At 46.3% G+C, this 21210-nt stretch overlaps 1 protein-coding gene across 1 annotated transcript in view; it reads right to left on the bottom strand.

The window, feature by feature from the left end:
• Positions 1–20072: 20072 nt before the first annotated feature.
• Positions 20073–21210, bottom strand: part of LOC308130437 (voltage-gated potassium channel subunit beta-2-like) — a gene marked incomplete at both ends in the record, with an annotated part of 67431 nt that continues 66293 nt past the window's right edge. Inside the window, one exon of the mRNA XM_080496838.1 lies at positions 20073–20162. Coding sequence (XP_080352964.1) covers positions 20073–20162 — 90 coding nt within the window. The remainder of the gene's footprint in view (positions 20163–21210) is intronic.

Genomic DNA, 21210 nt, shown 5'->3' with positions numbered 1-21210 from the left:
GTGAAACAGGGTGGAGTTACCCCTCTTCCTCTGGTTGTTACCTCCTGTTGTTAAACAGGCTGGAGTTACCCCTCTTCCTCTGGTTGTTACCTCCTGTTGTGAAACAGGCTGGAGTTACCCCTCTTCCTCTGGTTGTTACCTCCTGTTGTGAAACAGGCTGGAGTTACCCCTCTTCCTCTGGTTGTTACCTCCTGTTGTGAAACAGGCTGGAGTTACCCCTCTTACTCTGGTTGTTACCTCCTGTTGTGAAACAGGCTGGAGTTACCCCTCTTCCTCTGGTTGGACTTACCTCCTGTTGTGAAACAGACTGGAGTTACCCCTCTTCCTCTGGTTGTTACCTCCTGTTGTGAAACAGGTTGGAGTTACCCCTCTTCCTCTGGTTGTTACCTCCTGTTGTGAAACAGGTTGGAGTTACCCCTCTTCCTCTGGTTGTTACCTCCTGTTGTGAAACAGACTGGAGTTACCCCTCTTCCTCTGGTTGTTACCTCCTGTTGTGAAACAGGTTGGAGTTACCCCTCTTCCTCTGGTTGGAGTTATCTCCTGTTGTGAAACAGGTTGGAGTTACCCCTCTTCCTCTGGTTGTTACCTCCTGTTGTGAAACAGACTGGAGTTACCCCTCTTCCTCTGGTTGTTACCTCCTGTTGTGAAACAGGCTGGAGTTACCCCTCTTCCTCTGGTTGTTACCTCCTGTTGTGAAACAGACTGGAGTTACCCCTCTTCCTCTGGTTGTTACCTCCTGTTGTGAAACAGGTTGGAGTTACCCCTCTTCGTCTGGTTGGAGTTACCTCCTGTTGTGAAACAGGTTGGAGTTACCCCTCTTCCTCTGGTTGTTACCTCCTGTTGTGAAACAGACTGGAGTTACCCCTCTTCCTCTGGCTGTTACCTCCTGTTGTGAAACAGACTGGAGTTACCCCTCTTCCTCTGGTTGTTACCTCCTGTTGTGAAACAGACTGGAGTTACACCTCTTCCTCTGGTTGTTGCCTCCTGTTGTGAAACAGGTTGGAGTTACCCCTCTTCCTCTGGTTGTTACCTCCTGTTGTGAAAAAGACTGGAGATACCCCTCTTCCTCTGGTTGTTGCCTCCTGTTGTGAAACAGGGTGGAGTTACCCCTCTTCCTCTGGTTGTTACCTCCTGTTGTGAAACAGGTTGGAGTTACCCCTCTTCCTCTGGTTGTTACCTCCTGTTGTGAAACAGACTGGAGTTACCCCTCTTCCTCTGGTTGGAGTTACCTCCTGTTGTGAAACAGGTTGGAGTTACCCCTCTTCCTCTGGCTGTTGCCTCCTGTTGTGAAACAGGCTGGAGTTACCTCCTGTTGTGAAACAGGCTGGAGTTACCTCCTGTTGTGAAACAGGTTGGAGTTACCCCTCTTCCTCTGGTTGTTAACTCCTGTTGTGAAACAGGTTGGAGTTACCCCTCTTCCTCTGGTTGTTACCTCCTGTTGTGAAACAGGCTGGAGTTACCCCTCTTCCTCTGGTTGTTACCTCCTGTTGTGAAACAGGTTGGAGTTACCCCTCTTCCTCTGGTTGTTACCTCCTGTTGTGAAACAGGCTGGAGTTACCCCTCTTCCTCTGGTTGTTACCTCCTGTTGTGAAACAGGTTGGAGTTACCCCTCTTCCTCTGGTTGTTACCTCCTGTTGTGAAACAGACTGGAGTTACCCCTCTTCCTCTGGTTGTTACCTCCTGTTGTGAAACAGACTGGAGTTACCCCTCTTCCTCTGGTTGTTACCTCCTGTTGTGAAACAGGTTGGAGTTACCCCTCTTCCTCTGGTTGTTACCTCCTGTTGTGAAACAGGCTGGAGTTACCCCTCTTCCTCTGGTTGGAGTTACCTCCCATTGTGAAACAGGCTGGAGTTACCCCTCTTCCTCTGGTTGGAGTTACCTCCCGTTGTGAAACAGGCTGGAGTTACCCCTCTTCCTCTGGTTGTTACCTCCTGTTGTGAAACAGGCTGGAGTTACCCCTCTTCCTCTGGTTGTTACCTCCTGTTGTGAAACAGACTGGAGTTACCCCTCTTCCTCTGGTTGTTACCTCCTGTTGTGAAACAGGCTGGAGTTACCCCTCTTCCTCTGGTTGTTACCTCCTGTTGTGAAACAGGCTGGAGTTACCCCTCTTCCTCTGGTTGTTACCTCCTGTTGTGAAACAGACTGGAGTTACCCCTCTTCCTCTGGTTGTTACCTCCTGTTGTGAAACAGGCTGGAGTTACCCCTCTTCCTCTGGTTGGAGTTACCTCCTGTTGTGAAACAGGCTGGAGTTACCCCTCTTCCTCATGTTGGAGTTACCTCCTGTTGTGAAACAGGCTGGAGTTACCCCTCTTCCTCTGGTTGTTACCTCCTGTTGTGAAACAGGTTGGAGTTACCCCTCTTCCTCTGGTTGTTACCTCCCGTTGTGAAACAGGCTGGAGTTACCCCTCTTCCTCTGGTTGTTACCTCCTGTTGTGAAACAGGTTGGAGTTACCCCTCTTCCTCTGGTTGGAATTACCTCCTGTTGTGAAACAGGCTGGAGTTACCCCTCTTCCTCTGGTTGGAGTTACCTCCCGTTGTGAAACAGGCTGGAGTTACCCCTCTTCCTCTGGTTGGAGTTACCTCCCGTTGTGAAACAGGCTGGAGTTACCCCTCTTCCTCTGGTTGTTACCTCCTGTTGTGAAACAGGCTGGAGTTACCCCTCTTCCTCTGGTTGGAGTTACCTCCCGTTGTGAAACAGACTGGAGTTACCCCTCTTCCTCTGGTTGTTACCTCCTGTTGTGAAACAGACTGGAGTTACCCCTATCCTCTGGTTGTTACCTCCTGTTGTGAAACAGACTGGAGTTACCCCTCTTCCTCTGGTTGTTACCTCCTGTTGTGAAACAGGTTGGAGTTACCCCTCTTCCTCTGGTTGGATATACCTCCTGTTGTGAAACAGGCTGGAGTTACCCCTCTTCCTCTGGTTGTTACCTCCCGTTGTGAAACAGGCTGGAGTTACCCCTCTTCCTCTGGTTGTTACCTCCTGTTGTGAAACAGGTTGGAGTTACCCCTCTTCCTCTGGTTGGAGTTACCTCCTGTTGTGAAACAGGCTGGAGTTACCCCTCTTCCTCTGGTTGGAGTTACCTCCCGTTGTGAAACAGGCTGGAGTTACCCCTCTTCCTCTGGTTGGAATTACCTCCTGTTGTGAAACAGGCTGGAGTTACCCCTCTTCCTCTGGTTGGAGTTACCTCCTGTTGTGAAACAGGCTGGAGTTACCCCTCTTCCTCTGGTTGGAGTTACCTCCCGTTGTGAAACAGGCTGGAGTTACCCCTCTTCCTCTGGTTGTTACCTCCTGTTGTGAAACAGGCTGGAGTTACCCCTCTTCCTCTGGTTGTTACCTCCTGTTGTGAAACAGACTGGAGTTACCCCTATCCTCTGGTTGTTACCTCCTGTTGTGAAACAGACTGGAGTTACCCCTATCCTCTGGTTGTTATCTCCTGTTGTGAAACAGACTGGAGTTACCCCTCTTCCTCTGGTTGTTACCTCCTGTTGTGAAACAGGCTGGAGTTACCCCTATCCTCTGGTTGTTATCTCCTGTTGTGAAACAGACTGGAGTTACCCCTCTTCCTCTGGTTGTTACCTCCTGTTGTGAAACAGGCTGGAGTTACCCCTCTTCCTCTGGTTGTTATCTCCTGTTGTGAAACAGACTGGAGTTACCCCTCTTCCTCTGGTTGGATATACCTCCTGTTGTGAAACAGACTGGAGTTACCCCTCTTCCTCTGGTTGTTACCTCCTGTTGTGAAACAGGTTGGAGTTACCCCTCTTCCTCTGGTTGGAATTACCTCCTGTTGTGAAACAGGCTGGAGTTACCCCTCTTCCTCTGGTTGGAGTTACCTCCCGTTGTGAAACAGGCTGGAGTTACCCCTCTTCCTCTGGTTGGAGTTACCTCCCGTTGTGAAACAGGCTGGAGTTACCCCTCTTCCTCTGGTTGTTACCTCCTGTTGTGAAACAGGCTGGAGTTACCCCTCTTCCTCTGGTTGGAGTTACCTCCCGTTGTGAAACAGACTGGAGTTACCCCTCTTCCTCTGGTTGTTACCTCCTGTTGTGAAACAGACTGGAGTTACCCCTATCCTCTGGTTGTTACCTCCTGTTGTGAAACAGACTGGAGTTACCCCTCTTCCTCTGGTTGGAGTTACCTCCTGTTGTGAAACAGGCTGGAGTTACCCCTCTTCCTCTGGTTGGATATACCTCCTGTTGTGAAACAGACTGGAGTTACCCCTCTTCCTCTGGTTGTTATCTCCTGTTGTGAAACAGACTGGAGTTACCCCTCTTCCTCTGGTTGTTACCTCCTGTTGTGAAACAGACTGGAGTTACCCCTCTTCCTCTGGTTGTTACCTCCTGTTGTGAAACAGGCTGGAGTTACCCCTCTTCCTCTGGTTGTTACCTCCTGTTGTGAAACAGGCTGGAGTTACCCCTCTTCCTCTGGTTGTTACCTCCTGTTGTGAAACAGACTGGAGTTACCCCTCTTCCTCTGGTTGTTACCTCCTGTTGTGAAACAGACTGGAGTTACCCCTCTTCCTCTGGTTGGATATACCTCCTGTTGTGAAACAGGCTGGAGTTACCCCTCTTCCTCTGGTTGTTACCTCCCGTTGTGAAACAGGCTGGAGTTACCCCTCTTCCTCTGGTTGTTACCTCCTGTTGTGAAACAGGTTGGAGTTACCCCTCTTCCTCTGGTTGGAATTACCTCCTGTTGTGAAACAGGCTGGAGTTACCCCTCTTCCTCTGGTTGGAGTTACCTCCTGTTGTGAAACAGGCTGGAGTTACCCCTCTTCCTCTGGTTGGAGTTACCTCCCGTTGTGAAACAGGCTGGAGTTACCCCTCTTCCTCTGGTTGTTACCTCCTGTTGTGAAACAGGCTGGAGTTACCCCTCTTCCTCTGGTTGTTACCTCCTGTTGTGAAACAGACTGGAGTTACCCCTATCCTCTGGTTGTTACCTCCTGTTGTGAAACAGACTGGAGTTACCCCTCTTCCTCTGGTTGGAGTTACCTCCTGTTGTGAAACAGACTGGAGTTACCCCTCTTCCTCTGGTTGTTATCTCCTGTTGTGAAACAGACTGGAGTTACCCCTCTTCCTCTGGTTGTTACCTCCTGTTGTGAAACAGGCTGGAGTTACCCCTATCCTCTGGTTGTTATCTCCTGTTGTGAAACAGACTGGAGTTACCCCTCTTCCTCTGGTTGTTACCTCCTGTTGTGAAACAGGCTGGAGTTACCCCTCTTCCTCTGGTTGTTATCTCCTGTTGTGAAACAGACTGGAGTTACCCCTCTTCCTCTGGTTGGATATACCTCCTGTTGTGAAACAGACTGGAGTTACCCCTCTTCCTCTGGTTGTTACCTCCTGTTGTGAAACAGGCTGGAGTTACCCCTCTTCCTCTGGTTGTTACCTCCTGTTGTGAAACAGACTGGAGTTACCCCTCTTCCTCTGGTTGTTACCTCCTGTTGTGAAACAGGCTGGAGTTACCCCTCTTCCTCTGGTTGTTACCTCCTGTTGTGAAACAGGCTGGAGTTGCCCCTCTTCCTCTGGTTGTTACCTCCTGTTGTGAAACTGGCTGGAGTTACCCCTCTTCCTCTGGTTGTTACCTCCTGTTGTGAAACAGGTTGGAGTTACCCCTCTTCCTCTGGTTGTTACCTCCTGTTGTGAAACAGACTGGAGTTACCCCTCTTCCTCTGGTTGTTACCTCCTGTTGTGAAACAGACTGGAGTTACCCCTCTTCCTCTGGTTGTTACCTCCTGTTGTGAAACAGGTTGGAGTTACCCCTCTTCCTCTGGTTGTTACCTCCTGTTGTGAAACAGACTGGAGTTACCCCTCTTACTCTGGTTGTTACCTCCTGTTGTGAAACAGGCTGGAGTTACCCCTCTTCCTCTGGTTGTTACCTCCTGTTGTGAAACAGGCTGGAGTTACCCCTCTTCCTCTGGTTGTTACCTCCTGTTGTGAAACAGGTTGGAGTTACCCCTCTTCCTCTGGTTGGAGTTACCTCCCATTGTGAAACAGGCTGGAGTTACCCCTCTTCCTCTGGTTGGAGTTACCTCCCGTTGTGAAACAGGCTGGAGTTACCCCTCTTCCTCTGGTTGTTACCTCCTGTTGTGAAACAGGCTGGAGTTACCCCTCTTCCTCTGGTTGTTACCTCCTGTTGTGAAACAGACTGGAGTTACCCCTCTTCCTCTGGTTGTTACCTCCTGTTGTGAAACAGGCTGGAGTTACCCCTCTTCCTCTGGTTGTTACCTCCTGTTGTGAAACAGGCTGGAGTTACCCCTCTTCCTCTGGTTGTTACCTCCTGTTGTGAAACAGGCTGGAGTTACCCCTCTTCCTCTGGTTGTTACCTCCTGTTGTGAAACAGACTGGAGTTACCCCTCTTCCTCTGGTTGTTACCTCCTGTTGTGAAACAGGCTGGAGTTACCCCTCTTCCTCTGGTTGGAGTTACCTCCTGTTGTGAAACAGGCTGGAGTTACCCCTCTTCCTCATGTTGGAGTTACCTCCTGTTGTGAAACAGGCTGGAGTTACCCCTCTTCCTCTGGTTGTTACCTCCTGTTGTGAAACAGACTGGAGTTACCCCTCTTCCTCTGGTTGTTTCCTCCTGTTGTGAAACAGACTGGAGTTACCCCTATCCTCTGGTTGTTATCTCCTGTTGTGAAACAGACTGGAGTTACCCCTCTTCCTCTGGTTGTTACCTCCTGTTGTGAAACAGGCTGGAGTTACCCCTATCCTCTGGTTGTTATCTCCTGTTGTGAAACAGACTGGAGTTACCCCTCTTCCTCTGGTTGTTACCTCCTGTTGTGAAACAGGCTGGAGTTACCCCTCTTCCTCTGGTTGTTATCTCCTGTTGTGAAACAGACTGGAGTTACCCCTCTTCCTCTGGTTGGATATACCTCCTGTTGTGAAACAGACTGGAGTTACCCCTCTTCCTCTGGTTGTTACCTCCTGTTGTGAAACAGACTGGAGTTACCCCTCTTCCTCTGGTTGTTACCTCCTGTTGTGAAACAGGTTGGAGTTACCCCTCTTCCTCTGGTTGGAATTACCTCCTGTTGTGAAACAGGCTGGAGTTACCCCTCTTCCTCTGGTTGGAGTTACCTCCCGTTGTGAAACAGGCTGGAGTTACCCCTCTTCCTCTGGTTGGAGTTACCTCCCGTTGTGAAACAGGCTGGAGTTACCCCTCTTCCTCTGGTTGTTACCTCCTGTTGTGAAACAGGCTGGAGTTACCCCTCTTCCTCTGGTTGGAGTTACCTCCCGTTGTGAAACAGACTGGAGTTACCCCTCTTCCTCTGGTTGTTACCTCCTGTTGTGAAACAGACTGGAGTTACCCCTATCCTCTGGTTGTTACCTCCTGTTGTGAAACAGACTGGAGTTACCCCTCTTCCTCTGGTTGGAGTTACCTCCTGTTGTGAAACAGGCTGGAGTTACCCCTCTTCCTCTGGTTGGATATACCTCCTGTTGTGAAACAGACTGGAGTTACCCCTCTTCCTCTGGTTGTTATCTCCTGTTGTGAAACAGACTGGAGTTACCCCTCTTCCTCTGGTTGTTACCTCCTGTTGTGAAACAGACTGGAGTTACCCCTCTTCCTCTGGTTGTTACCTCCTGTTGTGAAACAGGCTGGAGTTACCCCTCTTCCTCTGGTTGTTACCTCCTGTTGTGAAACAGGCTGGAGTTACCCCTCTTCCTCTGGTTGTTACCTCCTGTTGTGAAACAGACTGGAGTTACCCCTCTTCCTCTGGTTGTTACCTCCTGTTGTGAAACAGACTGGAGTTACCCCTCTTCCTCTGGTTGGATATACCTCCTGTTGTGAAACAGGCTGGAGTTACCCCTCTTCCTCTGGTTGTTACCTCCCGTTGTGAAACAGGCTGGAGTTACCCCTCTTCCTCTGGTTGTTACCTCCTGTTGTGAAACAGGTTGGAGTTACCCCTCTTCCTCTGGTTGGAATTACCTCCTGTTGTGAAACAGGCTGGAGTTACCCCTCTTCCTCTGGTTGGAGTTACCTCCTGTTGTGAAACAGGCTGGAGTTACCCCTCTTCCTCTGGTTGGAGTTACCTCCCGTTGTGAAACAGGCTGGAGTTACCCCTCTTCCTCTGGTTGTTACCTCCTGTTGTGAAACAGGCTGGAGTTACCCCTCTTCCTCTGGTTGTTACCTCCTGTTGTGAAACAGACTGGAGTTACCCCTATCCTCTGGTTGTTACCTCCTGTTGTGAAACAGACTGGAGTTACCCCTCTTCCTCTGGTTGGAGTTACCTCCTGTTGTGAAACAGGCTGGAGTTACCCCTATCCTCTGGTTGTTATCTCCTGTTGTGAAACAGACTCGAGTTACCCCTCTTCCTCTGGTTGTTACCTCCTGTTGTGAAACAGGCTGGAGTTACCCCTCTTCCTCTGGTTGTTATCTCCTGTTGTGAAACAGACTGGAGTTACCCCTCTTCCTCTGGTTGGATATACCTCCTGTTGTGAAACAGACTGGAGTTACCCCTCTTCCTCTGGTTGTTACCTCCTGTTGTGAAACAGGCTGGAGTTACCCCTCTTCCTCTGGTTGTTACCTCCTGTTGTGAAACAGACTGGAGTTACCCCTCTTCCTCTGGTTGTTACCTCCTGTTGTGAAACAGGCTGGAGTTACCCCTCTTCCTCTGGTTGTTACCTCCTGTTGTGAAACAGGCTGGAGTTGCCCCTCTTCCTCTGGTTGTTACCTCCTGTTGTGAAACTGGCTGGAGTTACCCCTCTTCCTCTGGTTGTTACCTCCTGTTGTGAAACAGGTTGGAGTTACCCCTCTTCCTCTGGTTGTTACCTCCTGTTGTGAAACAGACTGGAGTTACCCCTCTTCCTCTGGTTGTTACCTCCTGTTGTGAAACAGACTGGAGTTACCCCTCTTCCTCTGGTTGTTACCTCCTGTTGTGAAACAGGTTGGAGTTACCCCTCTTCCTCTGGTTGTTACCTCCTGTTGTGAAACAGACTGGAGTTACCCCTCTTACTCTGGTTGTTACCTCCTGTTGTGAAACAGGCTGGAGTTACCCCTCTTCCTCTGGTTGTTACCTCCTGTTGTGAAACAGGCTGGAGTTACCCCTCTTCCTCTGGTTGTTACCTCCTGTTGTGAAACAGGTTGGAGTTACCCCTCTTCCTCTGGTTGGAGTTACCTCCCATTGTGAAACAGGCTGGAGTTACCCCTCTTCCTCTGGTTGGAGTTACCTCCCGTTGTGAAACAGGCTGGAGTTACCCCTCTTCCTCTGGTTGTTACCTCCTGTTGTGAAACAGGCTGGAGTTACCCCTCTTCCTCTGGTTGTTACCTCCTGTTGTGAAACAGACTGGAGTTACCCCTCTTCCTCTGGTTGTTACCTCCTGTTGTGAAACAGGCTGGAGTTACCCCTCTTCCTCTGGTTGTTACCTCCTGTTGTGAAACAGGCTGGAGTTACCCCTCTTCCTCTGGTTGTTACCTCCTGTTGTGAAACAGGCTGGAGTTACCCCTCTTCCTCTGGTTGTTACCTCCTGTTGTGAAACAGACTGGAGTTACCCCTCTTCCTCTGGTTGTTACCTCCTGTTGTGAAACAGGCTGGAGTTACCCCTCTTCCTCTGGTTGGAGTTACCTCCTGTTGTGAAACAGGCTGGAGTTACCCCTCTTCCTCATGTTGGAGTTACCTCCTGTTGTGAAACAGGCTGGAGTTACCCCTCTTCCTCTGGTTGTTACCTCCTGTTGTGAAACAGACTGGAGTTACCCCTCTTCCTCTGGTTGTTACCTCCCGTTGTGAAACAGACTGGAGTTACCCCTCTTCCTCTGGTTGTTACCTCCTGTTGTGAAACAGACTGGAGTTACCCCTATCCTCTGGTTGTTACCTCCTGTTGTGAAACAGACTGGAGTTACCCCTCTTCCTCTGGTTGGATATACCTCCTGTTGTGAAACAGACTGGAGTTACCCCTCTTCCTCTGGTTGTTATCTCCTGTTGTGAAACAGACTGGAGTTACCCCTCTTCCTCTGGTTGTTACCTCCTGTTGTGAAACAGACTGGAGTTACCCCTCTTCCTCTGGTTGTTACCTCCTGTTGTGAAACAGGCTGGAGTTACCCCTCTTCCTCTGGTTGTTACCTCCTGTTGTGAAACAGGCTGGAGTTACCCCTCTTCCTCTGGTTGTTACCTCCTGTTGTGAAACAGACTGGAGTTACCCCTCTTCCTCTGGTTGTTACCTCCTGTTGTGAAACAGACTGGAGTTACCCCTCTTCCTCTGGTTGGATATACCTCCTGTTGTGAAACAGGCTGGAGTTACCCCTCTTCCTCTGGTTGTTACCTCCCGTTGTGAAACAGGCTGGAGTTACCCCTCTTCCTCTGGTTGTTACCTCCTGTTGTGAAACAGGTTGGAGTTACCCCTCTTCCTCTGGTTGGAATTACCTCCTGTTGTGAAACAGGCTGGAGTTACCCCTCTTCCTCTGGTTGGAGTTACCTCCTGTTGTGAAACAGGCTGGAGTTACCCCTCTTCCTCTGGTTGGAGTTACCTCCCGTTGTGACACAGGCTGGAGTTACCCCTCTTCCTCTGGTTGTTACCTCCTGTTGTGAAACAGGCTGGAGTTACCCCTCTTCCTCTGGTTGTTACCTCCTGTTGTGAAACAGACTGGAGTTACCCCTATCCTCTGGTTGTTACCTCCTGTTGTGAAACAGACTGGAGTTACCCCTCTTCCTCTGGTTGGAGTTACCTCCTGTTGTGAAACAGACTGGAGTTACCCCTCTTCCTCTGGTTGTTATCTCCTGTTGTGAAACAGACTGGAGTTACCCCTCTTCCTCTGGTTGTTACCTCCTGTTGTGAAACAGGCTGGAGTTACCCCTCTTCCTCTGGTTGTTACCTCCTGTTGTGAAACAGACTGGAGTTACCCCTCTTCCTCTGGTTGTTATCTCCTGTTGTGAAACAGACTGGAGTTACCCCTATCCTCTGGTTGTTATCTCCTGTTGTGAAACAGACTGGAGTTACCCCTCTTCCTCTGGTTGTTACCTCCTGTTGTGAAACAGGCTGGAGTTACCCCTCTTCCTCTGGTTGGAGTTACCTCCTGTTGTGAAACAGGCTGGAGTTACCCCTCTTCCTCTGGTTGTTATCTCCTGTTGTGAAACAGACTGGAGTTACCCCTCTTCCTCTGGTTGGATATACCTCCTGTTGTGAAACAGACTGGAGTTACCCCTCTTCCTCTGGTTGTTACCTCCTGTTGTGAAACAGACTGGAGTTACCCCTCTTCCTCTGGTTGTTACCTCCTGTTGTGAAACAGACTGGAGTTACCCCTCTTACTCTGGTTGTTACCTCCTGTTGTGAAACAGACTGGAGTTACCCCTCTTCCTCTGGTTGTTACCTCCTGTTGTGAAACAGACTGGAGTTACCCCTCTTCCTATGGTTGGATATACCTCCTGTTGTGAAACAGGCTGGAGTTACCCCTCTTCCTCTGGTTGTTACCTCCCGTTGTGAAACAGGCTGGAGTTACCCCTCTTCCTCTGGTTGTTACCTCCTGTTGTGAAACAGGTTGGAGTTACCCCTCTTCCTCTGGTTGGAATTACCTCCTGTTGTGAAACAGGCTGGAGTTACCCCTCTTCCTCTGGTTGGAGTTACCTCCTGTTGTGAAACAGGCTGGAGTTACCCCTCTTCCTCTGGTTGGAGTTACCTCCCGTTGTGAAACAGGCTGGAGTTACCCCTCTTCCTCTGGTTGTTACCTCCTGTTGTGAAACAGGCTGGAGTTACCCCTCTTCCTCTGGTTGTTACCTCCTGTTGTGAAACAGACTGGAGTTACCCCTATCCTCTGGTTGTTACCTCCTGTTGTGAAACAGACTGGAGTTACCCCTCTTCCTCTGGTTGGAGTTACCTCCTGTTGTGAAACAGACTGGAGTTACCCCTCTTCCTCTGGTTGTTATCTCCTGTTGTGAAACAGACTGGAGTTACCCCTCTTCCTCTGGTTGTTACCTCCTGTTGTGAAACAGGCTGGAGTTACCCCTATCCTCTGGTTGTTATCTCCTGTTGTGAAACAGACTGGAGTTACCCCTCTTCCTCTGGTTGTTACCTCCTGTTGTGAAACAGGCTGGAGTTACCCCTCTTCCTCTGGTTGTTATCTCCTGTTGTGAAACAGACTGGAGTTACCCCTCTTCCTCTGGTTGTTACCTCCTGTTGTGAAACAGGCTGGAGTTACCCCTATCCTCTGGTTGTTATCTCCTGTTGTGAAACAGACTGGAGTTACCCCTCTTCCTCTGGTTGTTATCTCCTGTTGTGAAACAGGTTGGAGTTACCCCTCTTCCTCTGGTTGTTACCTCCTGTTGTGAAACAGACTGGAGTTACCCCTCTTCCTCTGGTTGTTACCTCCTGTTGTGAAACAGACTGGAGTTACCCCTCTTACTCTGGTTGTTACCTCCTGTTGTGAAACGGAGAACCCCACATTTCCCTCAACTCGGTGTTAATTAACCTGGCATTGTCGATAAACCTGCTTTGTGAAACGGACCTCTGGACTCTCAGCCAATCACAAGTTGGCTCAGGCTTGCCATACCCAGACTGTTTACCCATGGTGTATGTCGTCTGTATGGACCTGATTCGGCATTACGACTGTTCGGTGTTTTTGTGTGCGTCTTACAAGCAAGGATGAGTAGCTGTTGGTTGTTAGAATCATAGTTGAGGCTGAATTAGTAGTGTTTTCATCCGCTTAGCATTGCTACGTATTAGCTCGGGCTTTTCCTGCCGAGCTAGGTCTCGTGCAGTGATTTTCCTTTCTGTAAAGTTTGTATGTTGCCATTAGGATGTTTTCCTTCGGGTTTCCCTCGTCGGCTGTCCGTTACAGGCCCTCTGTTTGTAGCCGTCGCGGTGATCTCGGCGGTCAGTCTAGCTGATTGGCTACGGTGCACGGACCTCCCGCATGTCCACTTGTCACGTGACCTCCCGGCACAGCTGGCTGTAGTTGTCTGTGTTACCAGTAGGGGGAGCTATTGTATTGGAAATGGTTCATCTTTCCCCATTTTCATGTTTAGAAGCTGTTAAGGCTCACAGAGCAGTCATGTTCGTTGTTTATGCCAGTTTCTGCCATGTTTATAGATTACTGCAACTATCAGTTATATCAGACATTCTGCTAACTGTTTTCATTTCTGTTTCCCTGTTGCAGAACCACACACACACACACACACACACACACACACACACACACACACACACACACACACACACACACACACACACACACACACACACACACACACACACACACATACCCATGCCTACCCACGCACGCATCTACGTCATCCTCCCATAACTCCCGTAATGAGACACACCCCATCCTACGGTTGAGTGTCAATAAAACATCATCCACCGAGGGACTCTTGAGTGACTCTGACCGATCACCCGCTGTGGGCTCTACATAACGATCCAACACATTGTCATATCAAGGAAGCCCGTCTCCTTCCTTACAGGTGTATTACCTGGTGGCTCAGCTGAGACCATATGTATTATAGTGCAGGGTGGAAAGATGTGGAGGGTACAGTGGTGAGGGGAATACCAGTTGGGGCCCTAATAGCTGACAGAAAACTGCAGGAGGAGCTGAAAACCTCTGAAAACCCTCTACTTGAGGTTTCTCTTAAATCATGGCAGGAAATGGTCAAAATCTGTAGATTAGGAGACTTGACTAAATGAATGAGGTGGTGTGCCTACGTTTCGGACTTCAAACCAAACAAAATTGACAGTAGATTTACAAATTGGGCCGTAAAAGGATTGACTACATATTATTCATTCATCAATAATGGGACATTTTCGAGCTTTGAAATACTGGAAAAGAAATTTGGAATGAAGAAAGATGACTTTTATAGATACCTGCAAGTTGGGCATTATTTTAATCAGAACCTGAAAACAGTTTTGAAAGGAGGGGAGTTGGGCCCTGTAGAAGTATTTTGGACAATATGTGAATCCACAGCATGTAATAAAATAATCTCAAAACTTTACAACAGTATCCAAACATCTAAACACGACGGTATAGATTATATTAGGAGGAAATGGGAAAATGAAGGTAATAATTTGATTTCGGTGGAGAGTTGGGAGGCAATCTGTCAGCTACCATGTATTACGACGGGGTCCGGCATGTGGCGGGAATTTTGTTGGAAAAACCTGGTGAGATTCTTCCTCACACCTGCTCAGAATCGTCACTGGGGAGGTGGCGATGCATGTTGGAGACTCTGCGGGGTAAATGGGGCAAATCACTACCACATCTTTTGGAGTTGTCAGGTAATCAGGAGCTACTGGGAAGAGTTACATATGCATATAAATAATATATTCAGATCAAACATCCCCCTTACATGTGAAACCCTGTATCTGGGTGATATCGTTTTCTGTAATTGGTCAAGAAATGATACAAAGCTAATGGCCACATTACTGCCGCAGGTAAAAAAGCCATTACCAGAAAATGGTTGAAAGTGGAATCACCGACCATCGAAGAATGGATCGATATTATTCATGGATTTATATAATGGAAAAACTATCGTTTTCCCTCAGGGTGCAAAAAGACACATTTTATAAACTTTGGTCTAAATGGACAGGAGATGTAAAAACAGTGAGATCAGATTTCAATTGATATCCTATTAGGTGTGCCAACATTTTAAAAAGAAATGTGTGTGGATGTTTGTCTCAGGTGACAAAAACATAATGAGGAGATGAGCCTCCCCCCCTTTTTCTTTCCTTTTTTTCTTTTTCTTTTAATTATCATCGAGAAAATGGAGAACTCGGGAGGACGATGTGGACTGAGATACTTGGACTCTTCTTCGTTATTGGTCACCAAGTGAAATGGTGTCTACCCATGTGTTTTCCAAATAAAAAGTTAATTACAAAAAAAAGAGACGAATGTGCCGACATTGAACTGCACCAGTAGTCACATTATATGGTAATAATGGATGTATACAACAAACTTCCTGTTGTGTTTTTATCCCAGATAGATGCTGTATATATATATATATATATATATCCTCGGTCACTAAAATGTGACTAATAATTAATTTATTATAACAAGGCATCTTAATAGGAAGCATCTATCTGGGATGAAACTTTTTATCAGTGCATTCACATGAAAACTTATTAAAGGTTATGAGAGAGATTTTGAATAAAATATATAACATAATGCAATGAATCATTTAGATGTTTGTCAATAAAGTTAAATGTTTATGTCTGTGCCACACATACAGAAAACTGAAATTGCATTTCTCTTCACAACTGCATTTAAAAAAGAATTTCACACACTAACAATAGAAATAATTGACATATATACAGGCTATGAATATAATAAGTTAAGAGAAGTATAAGTAGATAAATAATGTAAACACTGCAGTGAAATCTTTATATTAGGTCACTACTTTCATTAAGGTTTAATCATCAACAGTAGTTTGATGATCACATTGTCAAAGTAAAATATCAACTGATTCTGCATCTTGTCTTCAGTTGGTGATTAATATTGTTTAAATCACAGAAACAATGATTCCAGACAGTTTTGACTTTAATCAAAGTGGAACTTTTCTTGTCATTGGTTTCCACAAGGTGTTTTTCTCTGCAGGATCATTGAGGCTGTTGAAGGAGGAGGAGGATCCTCACTGTGTTTTCTAGGAGGAGGAGGATCCTCACTGTGTTTTCTAGGAGGAGGAGGATCCTCACTGTGTTTTCTAGGAGGAGGAGGATCCGCACTGTGTTTTCCAGAGAGCAGATCAAACTGTGCTGTTAGTGATCCTAATATCTGTTCTCTCTTCTCTCTTTGCTCTTTGGCTTCAGAGCTTCATGATGACCTCATGGACTGGAGGGTCGTTCAGACAGAAAGAACCTCTGGAAGATGTCGTCTGCATCACCTGCCCTCCAGCAGCTCGTCATCATGAAGATGTTTCAGTGACCAGCAGGTCACAAAACATCTCTTCATCAAGTTTGAGAGTTTTTACGTTACATAAGCTTGATTTGTTTACTTTTATTCCTCTGTATTGTAACAGATGTTGGAGCTACTGGAAGAGATGGAGGAGGTGACAGGAACCAAGAAGACCTGAGACTCATCGTTATGTTTCTGATGTTCCAGAAGTAAGACGATCAGTCGAATGGGGGACATCATAGAAGTAGAGAGGTCAATATTTAGTGTCTTTAGAAACCATCTACATGCAGCTTGTCAGTGTTTTTCACATCATCATCAACATCCTGATGGGCTCAGGTCACACAAGGCTGGAGGCCCAGGTCCTCATAGCCAGTGGAGAACGTTCTAGCTCTCTCACTGGAGAACCAACCTCCATGATGAACAAGGCTGGAGGCCGAGGTCCTCATAGTCAGTGGAGAACGTTCTAACTCTCTCACTGGAGAACCAACCTCCATGATGAACAAGAGTCTGAATGCATCTGGTAGTAATCTTATTACTTCCTGTTTTCATCTGGTGATGGTGTAGTAATCTGATTACTTCCTGCTTTCACCTGGTGATGGTGTAGTAATCTGATTACTTCCTGTTTTCACCTGGTGATGGTGTAGTAATCTGATTACTTCCTGTTTTCATCTGGTGATGGTGTAGTAATCTGATTACTTCCTGTTTTCACTTGGTGATGGTGTAGTAATCTGATTACTTCCTGTTTTCACATGGTGTTGGTGTAGTAATCTGATTACTTCCTGTTTTCACCTGGGGATGGTGTAGTAATCTGATTACTTCCTGTTTTCACCTGGTGATGGTGTAGTAATCTGATTACTTCCTGTTTTCACCTGGTGATGGTGTAGTAATCTTATGACTTCCTGTTTTCACCTGGGGATGGTGTAGTAATCTGATTACTTCCTGTTTTCACCTGATTGTGGAGTGTAGTAATCTGATTACTTCCTGTTTTCACCTTGTGATGGTGTAGTAATCTGATTACTTCCTGTTTTCACATGGTGTTGGTGTAGTAATCTGATTACTTCCTGTTTTCACCTGGTGATGGTGTAGTAATCTGATTACTTCCTGTTTTCACCTGGGGATGGTGTAGTAATCTGATTACTTCCTGTTTTCACCTGGTGATGGTGTAGTAATCTGATTACTTCCTGTTTTCACCTGCTGATGGTGTAGTAATCTGATTACTTCCTGTTTTCACCTGGTGATGGTGTAGTAATCTGATTACTTCCTGTTTTCATCTGGTGAGGGTGTAGTAATCTGATTACTTCCTGTTGTCACCTGGTGATGGTGTAGTAATCTGATTACTTCCTGTTTTCACCTGGTGATGGTGTAGTAATCTGATTACTTCCTGTTTTCATCTGGTGAGGGTGTAGTAATCTGATTACTTCCTGTTTTCATCTGGTGATGGTGTAGTAATCTGATTACTTCCTGTCTTCATCTGATAGTGGAGTGTAGCTGCACTGCTGCCACTCATTACCGTCTCATCTATTGGAATCTTCAAAATGTGGTTCCATCCTCTTCTACATTTGTAAAGTTTTCTTTGTTTACGAGAATCAGATCATTTATGTAATTGAAAGGTGATTCAGTATTTTTTTACGAAGATGCATACAGGTTGATAAAGAAACTCAAAACCTCCTTCACTATATTTTTTGTTCAAAGCTTCTTCTCCATTCATCATGAGTGATTTTTTTCTTGGCTGTTTGTATAAATGTAATGTGGAATATGATGGGGGGGGGGGTGGGGGGTTCTCTCTCTCTCTCTCTCTCTCTCTCTCTCTCTCTTCAATCCTCTTGGCTCTGGACCTTTATCCACATTATATCTCCTGGATGTTCCTCCAGTGTTCTTGTGCTTCTTCAAACTGAACATGATCCATGAAACCGTGACGCAATGTTAAGCCAATGACGTCAGTTGTCCCTTTAAATATAGCAGAGGCCACATATACGTATGGCGGCGGCCAAAAACAAGTATGTCAGCGGCCGTACAGTGCCACTTTTATACCCACTGGGAGGTTTCAAGTCTGGAGGAGCTCGGCTGCATTGAGGATCATGTTCTCTTGCCTCCCACCGACAGCGACGCTGTGATTGTGCCTCAGAACAAAACAAGGCGGCGACCAGCAGGAAGCAGCCATATTCCACGTAGTACTGCCTCCCACCGACAGTGGCGCTGGGGTGGTGATTTGTTAAAAATGGCAAAACACAAATGGCGGCGATAATTATGGAAGCGCACATATTGTCGGCCATCTTGGATTTTCCAATGACGGCTTCTCAGAGCGTCTGTGGGCGCCGCAGTAACCCAAGGAAAACTGAGTTGCCATTTTGGTTCGTTGTAAACAACACTGGAGCCGCCATCTTGGATGAGGACCCGACTCACGCATCACCCAGTGGATGCTCGAAGTCATTACACCTCCTCACACTGACTCTCCAAGGTCCGACGCCACCTGGTGGACACTTGTGGTCATTACATCCACACTCAGACTCCCCAACATACACACACACACACACACACACACACACACACACACACACACACACACACACACACACACACACACAGATGTTAGATGATGTTTACTTGATTGTCTTGGTTTATGAAATTTAGGAATTATTTATGAATTAATGCATTTATGTAAATAAATGCCTGTTATCTGAATCAATCGATTCCTGGTAATTATTGTATATTTATTGTTGACATTAACTGGTTTGTAACAGTCTGAGCTCGAATCTCACACCTTCCCTGTTATATAAGATTGTTATATTCTGCACAGGAATATTAAGTTAGTGAAAGTTAAATAATCCTTTTTACAAACGAGACTGATATTTGGTATTAGCTATTTCCAGTTTAGCTGGTGGTGCCCCAATTTCATTATTGTTTGAAAAATAACCAATTTATTCAAATTAATATTTTTTCATTAATAAATTATTTTTGATAATGTATTAACTTTTAAGTAATTACTCAATTACTCTAGGTTTTGTTAATCAGTGAATGACAGTTTAGATCCATTAATAATTCCAATTTTTCATAAATTACTTCCAGTGATTCATTTTCAGTAATCTATTACTTACAGTAATTTTAACACTAATAACCAACCATAAATCTCAACAGGCCATTGCCATGCCCTCAAATGGCATTACGACCCTCTGATTACCACAACCACTCACTCGCTTACTGCATTCACCTAACGGACTAAAGAACTCTGCTGCCAACAACAATAATCCACATAATTATTGAGTTCACTCTTTATTAGTCAAGTGACCATATTTTGCTCACAATTCATCAATTCTTCCAAATTAACAACAGTGACTTCATTACAGACATAAAAACAAAATAGTTGTGGGACACATTGAAGTCTGCTCTGGTTGCTACAAGTCTTTAAAAAGCAACAATGACACTTTTGTTATAAACACGGACCTAGAGTTCACATTTCTCTCTGAAAATGCTCCCAGTTAGTGCACCTAATATGTAAAACCAGGTTGTGACAGAATATTTCATCTCTGTCCCCACAAAGGACAACGGGACATGTATAGATAAGTGAATGAAATGTGGTAACAGCCTTTTATAGCCCGAATCCTAAAGCGAAGACATTTGCATTTTCTTCACGGTAATAAATTGTTTTTTTTGTTTTTGTATTACTTTAAAATTTCTTTGTGGAAAAGTTGACTCATCGTCCACCTTCAAGTATTTTACTGAGTTTCTTTCATGGATTTAAAGAAACCGCAACTAAAACATTTTAAATAAGTATCATAATAAATACCAACTGAAAGAAAAATTAATTCATGAAATAAATTAATTGTGACTGCAGCTGATGAACGAATGAAAACAGTAAAATAACAAAGAGATTCAGCCTGCAGTTTAAAGAGTGGATCGTCCCCACCGGTTTTTGATGTGTGTGTGCGTGTGTGTGTGTGTGTGTGTGTGTGTGTGTGTGTGTGTGTGTGTGTGTGTGTGTGTGTGTGTGTGTGTGTGTGTGTGTGTCAATAGAAACAACAGTTTACACTGTGATATTTTCTGAAGCTCAGGTTTCCAGAAGAGGGGAAGGAAGTGGAGCAGGTTTCATGATTATTTCGATGAGTGTCAGAGGAAACGTTCCAGCTGCTCCGCATCACGACGTCCAGATGTTCTCCATGTTCTATCTCCATATCAAGGGACAAGATGTGAAAGAATGAGCCTCTTATTCACTCGTTGAGGCCATCTTCCCGGCAGACGTCTCCTCCAAAAGCAGGTCACGGTGAACGGCCCTTCAGGAGGACTTCTAGGACCTGAAGTCTTTTTTACTGTGGGGCTTGTTGCCAAGGATACCGTCCACTTCAGAGACAACGGAGAGAGACAACTTTGGCAGGACCTGTGGAGGGAGACCAGAGGAGACGTTCAAAACATCTGAGCAGACTCAGAACACCTTCTGCTCGCAGGGTTTGGTTCCCTAAGACGTTCTTCTGTTCCCTGGAGGCACTTCTACCACTACTAGTACGACTTCAACAACTCTGCCCTCAGTGCAGATGTTCATCTCTGCAGATGACACCATTATTTATACATCTAGTCCAGGGCTGGGAAAACTACAGGTGCAGGCCAAAAGTAGCCCACTGGCCTTTTTGATCTAGCCTGCCATGGATTGGTCCATTCATCATCCATCCATCCACCATTCATCATCCATCCATCCACCATTCATTATCCATCCATCCATCATTCATTATCCATCCATCCATCATTCATTATCCATCCATCCACCATCATCATCCATCCATCCACCATTCATCATCCATCCATCCACCATTCATCATCCATCCATCCACCATTCATTATCCATCCATCCATCATTCATTATCCATCCATCCACCATCATCATCCATCCATCCAACATTCATCATCCATCCATCCACCATTCATCATCCATCCATCCACCATTATTATCCATCCATCCACCATTCATCATCCATCCATCCATCATTCACTATCCATCCATCCATCCACCATTCATTATCCATCCATCCACCATTCATTTTCCATCCATCCACCATTCATTATCCATCCATCCATCCATCCATGCATCCATCCACCATTCATTATCCCTCCATCCATCCATGCATCCAACCATGAATCCATCCATCCATCCACCCATCCATCCATCCATCCATGCATCCATTCATGCATCCATCCACCATTCATTATCCATCCATCCATCCATCCACCATTCATTATCCCTCCATCCATCCATCCATGCATCTATCCACCATTCATTATCCCTCCATCCATGCATCCATCCACCATCCATCCATCCATCCATGCATCCATCCACCATCCATGCATCCATGCATCCATCCATCCATGCATCCATCCATCCATCCACCATTCATTATCCATCCATCCATGCATCCATCCACCATCCATCCATC

Source organism: Blennius ocellaris (genome assembly GCF_963422515.1).
Source record: "Blennius ocellaris genome assembly, chromosome: 5".
Lineage (NCBI taxonomy): Eukaryota > Metazoa > Chordata > Actinopteri > Blenniiformes > Blenniidae > Blennius > Blennius ocellaris.
This window is presented reverse-complemented; position numbering and strand designations above follow the sequence as displayed.